Source organism: Rhinopithecus bieti, unplaced genomic scaffold, assembly GCF_001698545.2.
Source record: "Rhinopithecus bieti isolate Rb0 unplaced genomic scaffold, ASM169854v2 scaffold_27022, whole genome shotgun sequence".
NCBI lineage: Eukaryota > Metazoa > Chordata > Mammalia > Primates > Cercopithecidae > Rhinopithecus > Rhinopithecus bieti.
In genome coordinates, this window is record NW_016812251.1 from 1,176,971 (window position 1) to 1,187,187 (window position 10,217).

Sequence of the window (10,217 nt, forward strand, 5' to 3'; positions counted from 1 at the left end):
AGCTGGGCGAGGTGGCGGGTGCCTGTAGTCCCAGCTACTCGGGAGCCTGAGGCAGGAGAATGGCGTAAACCTGGGAGGCGGAGCTTGCAGTGAGCTGAGATCTGGCCACTGCACTCCAGCCTGGGCGACAGGGCCAGACTCCGTCTCAAAAAAGAAAAAAAAAAAGAAAAGAAACAGTAACAAAAAGTCTCCCAGTAAAGAAGATTGGGACCCATTGGCTTCACTGCTGAATTTTACCAAACATTTAAATAAGATTAAATACACCACTCCTATTCAAACTATTCTAAAAAATAGAGGAGCAGGCAATACTTCCAAATGCATGATGCAAAAATCCTTCAGAAAAAAACTAGCAACTAAATTCAACAACACAATAAAAATATCATTCATCAGGACCAAGTGGGATTCATCCCAGGGATGCAAGGATGGTTCAACATAGGCAAATCAATCAATGTGATATCTCATAGCAACAGAATGAACAACAAAAACCATATGACCTTTCAATTGATGCTAATCAATTCAACATCCCTTCAAGATAAAAACTCTGAAAAACTTGGGTATAGAAGGAACATGCCTTAACATAATAAAGTCGTATATGACAGACCCATGGCCAGTTTCATACTGAATAGGGAAAAACCAAAAGCCTTTCCTCTAAGATCTGGAACAAGACAAGGATGTTCACTTTCACTACTGTTATTCAATGTAGTACTGGAAGTCCTAGGCAGAACAATCACACATGAGAGAGAAATAAAGGCCATCCAAATTGGAAAGGATGAAGTCAAATTACCCTTGCTCGCAGATGATATAATCTTATATTTGGAAAACACTAAAGACTCCACCAAAAATGATTAGAATTGATAAATTCAGTAAAGTTGCAAAATACAAAATCAACATCCAAAAAACAGTAACATTTCTATATGGGAACAGTGAACATACATATTTCTATATGCCGACAGCAAACAATCTGAAAAATAAATTAAAAAACTAATCCCATTTACAATAATTACAAATAAAATACCCAGGAATTAGTCAAAGAAGTAAAAGATCTACAATGAAAACTATAAAACATGGATGAAAGAAGTTGAAGAGAACACAAAAGAATTGGAAAGATATCCTGTGTTCCTGGATTGGAAGAATTAATATTGTTAAAATGTCCATAAAACCAAAGCAAATTACAGATTTAATGTAATACCTATCAAAATACCAATGAAATTCTTCACAGAAATAGAAAAACACAATTCTAAAATTTATATGGAACCAAAAAAAATTAAGAATAGACAAAGGAATCCTGAGCAAAATGAAGAAAACTGGAGGAATTACATTACTTAATTTCAAATTATACTACAGAGCAATAGTAACCAAAACAGCATGGTACTGGCATAAAAACAGACATATAGACCAATGGAACAGAATAGAGAACCTAGAAATAAATCCATACATCTACAGTGAACTCATTTTCATTAAAGGGGTCAAGAGCATACATTAGAAAAAGGACCGTCTCCTCAAAAAAAATGGTGCTGAGAAAACTGGAAATCCATATTCAGAAGAATGAAACTAAACTCTCTCTCTCACCATATACAAAAATCAAACCAAAATGGATTAAACACTTAAATCTAAGACCTCAAACTATGAAACTACTACAAGAAAACATTGGGGGAACTCTCCGGGACATAGAACTGGGCAGAGATTTCTTGAGTAATACCCCACAAACACAGGTAACCAAAGCAAAAATGGACAAATCAGACCACATTAAGTTAAAAAGTTTCTGCACAGCAAAGAAAATAATCAACAAAGTGAAGAGACAATCCACACAATGTGAGAAAATATTTGCAAACTACCCATCTGACAAGGGATTAATAAACAGAATATATAATAGCTCATACAACTCTATAGGAAAAATGTCTAATAATCTGATTTTAAAATAGGCAAAAAATTTGAATAAGCATTTCTCAAAAGAAGACATACAGATGGAAAACAGGTATATGGAAACCTACTCAACATCATTGATCATTAGAGAAATACAAATCCAAACTACAATGAGACATTGTCTCACCCCAGTTCAAATGTGAGTGAATAACTCACTAAAAGTGAGGCAATAACAAATGTTGGTGAGGATGTGGAGTAAAGGGAACCCTCTTACACTGTAGGTAGCAATGTAAGTTAGTATAACCACTATGAAGAACAGTTTGGAGGTTCCTCAAAAAACTAAGAATAGAGCTACCATGTGATCCAGCAGTCCCACTGGTAGGCATATACCCCAAAGAAAAGAAATCAGTGTATCGAAGAGATATCTGCACACTCATGTCTATTGCAACACTAGTCACAAAAGCCAAGATTTGCATCAACTTAAGTGTCCATCAACAGATGAATGTATAAAGAAAATGTGGTACATATACACAATAAAGTACTATTTAGAAACAAAGAAGAATGAGATCCTGTCATTTGCAACAACATAGATGGAAATGGAGGTCATTATGTTAAGTGAAATAAACCAGGCACAAAAAGACAAACTTCAGGTTGGGCAAGGTAGCTCACACCTGTAATCCCAGCACTTTGGGAGGCCAAGGTGGCTGGATTACCTGAGGTCAGGAGTTCGAGACCAGACTGGCCAACACGACAAAACCCTGTCTCTACTAAAAATACAAAAATTAGCCGGGTGTGGTGGCACATGCCTGTAATCCCAGCTACTCGGGAGGCTGAGACAGGAGAGTGGCTTGAACCTCCTAAGGCGAAGGCTGCGGTGAACCAAGATTGCAGCACTGCACTTCAGCCTAGGCAACAGAGCAAGTCTCCATCTAAACAAAAAAAAAAAAAGAAAAGAAAAGAAAAAAGACAAACTTGCCATGTTCTCACTTATTTGTGGAAGCCAAAAATTAAAACAATTGAACTCATGGAGATAGAGAGGATAATGATGGTTACCAGAGGCTAGAAGGGTAGTGGGGGTTAAGGGGGAGGTGGGGATAGTTAATGGGTACAAAAAATAGAAAGAATAAATAATATCTAGTATTTGATAGCATGTCAGGTTGACTATAGTCAATAATAATGTAATTTTAAAATAACTCAGAGTATAATTGGATCATTCATAACACAAAGGATAAATGCTTGAGGGGATGGATACTCCATTTACTCTGATGTGATTATTACGTATTGTCTGCCTGTATTAAATTATCTCATGTACTCTATCTATTATGTGCCCACAAAAGTGACAAATTAAGAATTTTTTAAAAATAAATGAAACACAGGGAGCTCCAGAACTGGGTAAACATAGGCTCTAGCTTGAGCTGAAACAGAGCATTCAAGCCAGCAATGGGTGGGCCTGGGGCCTTTACTTGGCTCGATGTGAGGACAGTGCCCTCCTCTCATGAGGACTCTTTCGTAGACTCAGCTCATATTATTATGCAATGCTTGTCACCTTTCATTAACTTTTCTTGCAAGCCTGCCTATTTCTTTCAACTCTATGTGGCCAGGAGAGGCTTTGTGTCACTATTTCAGATGCAGACACACATCTTAGGGAAAACTGTCTGCGAGCGATGGCTTTCTCAGCCACAAGTCAGAGAGGTGGAGAAATCAATTCGAAGTCTGGGCATCCAATCAAATATTTAGAACAGGACACGTCACCCTTTGAAAGTTGTAAAGTAAACAGAAGTTCAGCCTGGGAAGCAAATGTACTTCTGATTATTTAAACTGAAGTTCTAGAGAGGACAGGATAGTCAGTGGTTCCAACAACTTCAATGAGGGAACTTTAGGCAAATACAGAGAACAAATGCAAAGTAGTATCCAAGTAGTCCTAGTAGCATCAGAACCCTATTAATATACTCACATCCTGGAAAATGTCTGTTTTAGGCTTTTAGCAATTATTATCTGCAAACTGTGTTGCCGTAAAGTTTGAATGTTTTTCATCAATTAGTAAGAATCCATATCCATGTCCTTATAAGTGTTTGCTTTTCTTTTGTATCATCAGCTAATAGACATTTAATGAAATACTAAGAAAACGTTCTCCCAGTGAAAAGACCACATTTCATATTCCTTCCAAGTCATCTCACCACCATATATTTATATTTCTGGCTCTTTGTTAACTATATTTTAATCAGTGTCTCTTAAAACCTTGCTACTCAAAATATGATCCAGGGACCAGCAGCATCAATATCACATGGAAATTTGTTAGAAAAGCAGACTTCCAGGCCCTTCCCCAGGCCCTACTGAATCAGAATCTGCAATCCCCCAGTGATTCACACTATAGCGTGAGAGTGCTGACCCAAAAGAGCATCTGTGTCTGACAAATCTATAACCAACAAGAAAAGGCAAATACTTTTGCATAGAAAATCCAGGTACAATGGTATATATATATATGTAGGCATACGCAGTGATAATACTAATAAATGCCAGTATGCTTACTGAATGCCAGACCCTGTTATAGGGTCACGACTCTTCACCACAACACAGGACGTAGGTACCATCCTCCTTTTTTAGATGATGTACAGAAGCACAGAGAGCTTAAGTAACTTTTACAAAATCACACAGTAAATCAGTGGAAGAGGCATGACTTGAACCTAGGCAATTCGACTTCGGGGGGCAGGTCTGTAACCATTATACTCTACCATTACATTCACCATTCCTCAGCAGTGTGCACCTGTATTCAGGAAATTAAACAGTTGATTTGGGATCTGAAAGATAAAGCTAGATTGCTATCAGGCCCATCATTTTAATTCAGTAACATTTAGAAACAGAGAACATGAAAGTTGGAGATCATAAAACTCTAAGAGAATGCCCTTGGGTATTTTCTGAGGATGCTGAAGCTCTGAGACGATGTGTGAAAACCAGTGGTTTTTCCAAAGGAGCGGAAAATTGGAGGCTATGATGTTTCCCATGATGTTTCCTGCCTCTTCTATACCGCATCCTAATTCTTTCAGTGTTTGCTCTTCCAAAGATACTTCATACACATCAGATATCAAGTGACACCTTGTTCCTTTCTGAACTTGCATTCAAAATGTGAGAACAAAATCCTGTCATTTGCAATAGCATGGATAGAACTGAAGGACATTCTGTCAACTGAAATAAGCCAGGCATACAAAGACAAATAGCACATGTTCTCACTCATATGTGGAAGCTAAAAAAACCAAAATTGAACTCCTGAAGACCGAGAGTGAAATGATGGTTGCCAGAGACTGGAAAGGGTAGTAGGGACAGGGTTATAAAGTGAGGATGGTTAATGGGCAAAAAAATACAGTTAGAATGAATAAGATCAAGTGTTTGGTAGCACAATGGGGTGACTATAGCTAACAATAATTTATTGTATATTTTAAGATAACTAAAAGAGTAGAGGCTGGGCGAGGTGGCTGAGGCCTGTAATCCCAACACTTTGGGAGGCCAAGGTGGGTGGATCACCTGAGGTTAGGGGTTCAAGACCAGCCCGGCCAACATGGTGAAACCCCATCTCTATTAAAAATACAAAAAATTAGTTGGGTGTGGTGGCGTGAGCCTGTAATCCCAGCTACTCAGGAGGCTGAGGCAGGAGAATCACTTGAATCCAGGAGGCGGAGGTTGCAGTGAGCTGAGATTATGCCATTGCACTCCAGCCTGGGCAACAAGAGTGAAACTCCACCTCAAAAAATAAATAAATAAAGTAAAATAAAATAAAAGAGTAGTGCTGGAATGTTCCTAACACAAAGAAATGATAAAAGCTTGAGGTGATGGATACCCCAATTACCCAGATTTGATCATCACACATTGTATGATGTGTGATGTATGAAAATATCACATATACCTCATAAACATATACATCCATTATACACTCATAATAATTAAAAATATACTTTTTTAAAATCTGAGAATATCAATCCTGCTTTATAAGTTATTTTGCATCCTATTTGAAACCTCCTCATTCAAAATGTTATTGGGAGGGTAGGCTGTGCTCACAAATCACACCTCAATATCCCTAATATTAAACACTGTAGCAATTTATATTCAAAGTATAATAGGAACTTTCAGGTGTTATAGCCAAAGAGCTCCTCCTGTGATAAAACTTGGTCTGCCAGCTAGCTATAGAGTGCTAATTAAGATAGACTCTTCATTTGGGCTCCAGAGTCATTTACCTGCTAAAGCTTAGCTCCACTAATACATATGTAGATGAAAGGAGGGTAGAAGTTCAAGCACAAATTAATGTGGCTACAGAATTTGTGCCATTTCATCTAAGATGCCTATTTTTAACCAAATGGTGCTTTCTGTCAACACTGAGTATCCCACAAGGATTCTCTCAAGCCCAGAATGTTTGCAGAACGCCAGGCGGGGAGTTCCTGGAACAGACTTCAGAAGCCCAAGGAGGTTGAAAACTTCCTGTTTAAAGTACAACTTCTGCTATAAAAGGCACGAAACAACTTTCCTTTGGAAGCCTGCCCCTTCTGGGGAGAGGCAAGATAAAATATGCCGTTCCCTTAAAATGCCACCCTCATGACGCCAACCATTTCTTGATTTAACCAGCAGTGCCCTTTCCATAACCTCCATTTCACAGGCAAGGAAGGAGCTCCAGATCCAACTAGCAAAGATTGCCGTGTCCCTTGTGAAGCATGTGGTGTCAACATAAATCACTTAATAATGGAAATGCTAGAGTGGGACCTGGTGACGCACAAAGATCAAAAGCACAGTCAGGGCTGACCAAGCAGCCCCATCTCAGCCCACTCCTCCCAGAGTGTATGGTTCAGTGGCCCCGACGTGGGCTGGGGGCAGCTAGCAGCCTAGTCCCTCCCTGGAAAACAATGGAGTCAGCAGTCACAGATCAAACACCCTAAGAATTCACCCTAGTTCAGGGGCACTTACCTTGCACTGCCCAGACACACAGATGGCCGTGCCGTTCTGGTCACAAGGGGTGCCATCGATGACCTTCTCAGCTTGCCTTACATAGAAGCGGTAGCCCATTGCCTGGCAGTTCAACTCACATTTGCGATTGCCTTTTACTACCAAAATAAAATAAAATAAAGGTAAGGTATAAGCAATAGCATCTCTGTGGAATCAGCACCTTTTTTCTTCCTATAATTTTTATTGAGATAAAATTCGTATAACATAAAATTAAGCATTTTAACCAATTATACAGTTCAATAAGTCTTTGTATATTCATAAGGTTGCATGTCCAACCGCAACCATTATATAATTCCAGAACATTTCCATCAGCTCAAAAAGAAGCCCTGTGCCTGTGAGCTGTCATTTCAATTCCTCGCTCCCCCTAGATCTTGGCAACCACCAATCTACTTTCTGTCTCTATTGATTTGCCTATTCTAGACATTTCGCAATCACACACTCTTTAAAAGTGCATGAAAGTTATCAGCTCTCCCCATATTCGACGACAGAGGGAAGGGATTGTATCTTGATCTATTTGCATATACAATGCTGAGTGAATATTATAAAGGAATTCTTAAAGACTCTCGCCATGCAAGTAACAGATTCTACTTTTAGACATCCTCCCATGCTTTGCCACTGTCATAATTAATTACGTTGGTCCAAAAGTAATTGCACAATTACTTTTGCACCAACCTAAATATATTTCATGTATCAGCAATCACAGTGAGCACACAATTTTTATGTTCACAAGTCTCACTCTGTAACCCAGGCTGGAGCACAGTGGCACGATCTTGGCTCACAGCAACCTCCGCCTCCTGGGTTCAAGTGATTCTCCTGCCTCAGCCTCCCGAGTAGCTAGGATTACAGGTGCCTGCCAACACAGCCAGCTGATTTTTTTTTTTTTATTTTTTTTATTTTTTAGTAGAGACAGGGTTTCACCATGTTGGCCAGGCTGGTCTTGAACTCCTGACCTCAAGTGATTCACCCACCTCGGTTTCCCAAAGTGCTGGGATTACAGACATGAACCACCACACCCAGCCATATTCTGCTTTTTTAACTTAATATCTACATGGTTATATCATCTGTATGCCTTTTTAAATGGCTGCAGCTTCCTGTAATAATTCCTCCATTAAGAGATATTTAAGTGATATAAGAGATATAGAGTGATGGCTTCTCCATCACTCTAGGTTGAAGTTCAAAGTTGTAAGCGACGGATAAAACCTCTTTCAAGAGCGGAACCTCGCCTACCTTTATGGCCTCATTTCCTCCTGTTCTTCCTTAAATCCACATTCCTAAATACACATTCTACACACAACTAAGCACTCCCTCTCTTTAGCTGTTGCTTAACTGTTCCTTCCCTCACTTGGTTGGCCTGCATTTGTACTTTGTTTGCATTTCCAGGTCACCTCCTCAGGAAGTCCTCCATGAATCTGGATCCCACCTGTACTTTTACCCCCTCTCAGGTTGATGTGTCCTCCTCTATTTCAGGGCTAACCATGCTATGTTGCAGTGTGGTTTTGCGATAATACAGGATGTCTCTGTCTTCTTCACTTTTATATCCCAGGAACCCAGCACAGAGCTTGGCACATAGCAAATGCTAAACAAATCTCTGAGGAATAAAACAAGGGATGGATAAATGAATATCAGCCTTTTCTCCCCCTTGTCTTTCTCTCCCCTCCTCCTGCTAGATATATTTCCCTACCTCAGAGTGTTTCTCTACATTTCTATCACTTCATACCAAGCCTGGCACACAGACGGTGCTCAGTAAATGCTAAATTACTTACTGCTACAAGGAACATCTCAGAACAATTTTGTTGCTTCCAAAATAAGAATGAAAATAAATTTCAGGCAAGGTATATTTCTGTATCTAAAAGAGACAGACAAGCCAAGTACACACTGATTTAAAAAAACAAAACAAAACAAAACAAGAAAAAACTGTTTTGGAGACAAGACTAATGCTTTGCTCAGCCATAGCCTGTTCCAGGCTGTCTAAAATCAGATTACCAGATTGGATAATACTGACTTTTTCCTACACAACACGATATAGCATATTTCCCCAGTGTGGCTGCCTGACTGTCATAGCAATAAACTTCCTTCTATTCCAAAGCCACTGAAAACCTCTAACAGGAAATAACATGGAGCCTCTGGGACCGCATGGTTCCGGATGATTGCATCATCTAGGTACTCTGAGCTCTATCTTAGAAGTCAAGAGACCTGGTTTCTTCCCTTGGTTGCTCAAAACATATAAGAGGTGATTCGGGGGCGGGGGGGAAAGAATGCCAAGATGGAAGCACCTTTGGGATTTATTTCAAACCAAATCATCATTTGATAGATTAAACAACAAGCTTAAGAAAGGAAGTGACAAGTTGGAGGCAAAACTCATCTCCTACAACTTGCTTTCTCATTTCATCTATCAAGACCCTATTCCCTGTCTCCCCAGCTCCTGACTTTCTCAAGCACTAGAACTATCCAGGTGCCTTGCACTGTAAGTAATAAAAGTGTCTGTGAAAGGCAGCCTCATCTGAGAAAGGGTTTGGGGTCCTCACTTCTCTTGGCTTCCTCCCAACTATCTTTATCCTTTGAGATACTGTCTTTTGGGGCCACAATTTTATTCCTCAATATTTGCAAACATACTGCAAAACATTCTGAGGGGAAAAAAAAAAACAAAAAAAGCTAAACATGAGACAATTACAGTAGAATCTCCAAATGGCCACAAGAAAAAGAGCCCAGAGGAATGGCCTTAACTCTGGGCTCCTCCCACCAGTAGACATTGGGGACACTGCGTCCGCCTTCTCACACTTACAACTAGGAGATAACTGAAACCTGAGGACAAGGGACTTCTTAACAAAACTGCCTAGCATCCTGTTGCCTTAGAAAATACTCACCCTAGTTCTTCTCATAAAATTATGTAATGACTTCTCTGGACCCTGCATAGACTTCCTACCCACTGCCCCCACCTTTGTGTCTGTGTGAGATGGGGTCTTGTTCTATCACTCAGGCTGGAGTGCAGTGGTGCATTCTTGGCTCACTGCAATCTTGACCTCCCAGGCTCAAGCCATCTTCCCATTTCAGCCTCCTGAATAGCTGGGACTACAGGTGTGCACCACCACACCCAGCTAACTGTTGTATTTTTTGTAGAGATGGGGTTTTGCCATGTTGCCCAGGGTGGTCTTGAACTCCTGGTCTCAAGTGATCCTTCTGCCTTGGCCTCCCAAAGTGCTAGGATTACAGGCATAAGCCTCTGCCCCCCCGCCCCCAACTCCTTTAAAATTCCTCATAAAAATACATTTGGGCTGGGCACAGTGGCTCATGTCTGTAATGCCAATGCTATTGGAGGCTGAAGCAGGAGGACTGCTTGAGTCCAGGAGTTTGAGACCAGCCTGGACAAC

The 10,217-nt window shown here is 40.1% G+C and overlaps 1 protein-coding gene across 1 annotated transcript in view; it reads right to left on the reverse strand.

Annotated features, from left to right (window-relative positions):
• Positions 1-6,949, reverse strand: part of THSD4 (thrombospondin type 1 domain containing 4) — a 386,571-nt gene extending 379,622 nt beyond the window's left edge. Inside the window, exon 1 of the mRNA XM_017895815.1 lies at positions 6,811-6,949. Within this exon, the coding sequence (XP_017751304.1) occupies positions 6,811-6,909 (99 nt within the window). The 5' untranslated portion in view covers positions 6,910-6,949. The remainder of the gene's footprint in view (positions 1-6,810) is intronic.
• Between the last annotated feature and the right edge of the window lie 3,268 nt (positions 6,950-10,217).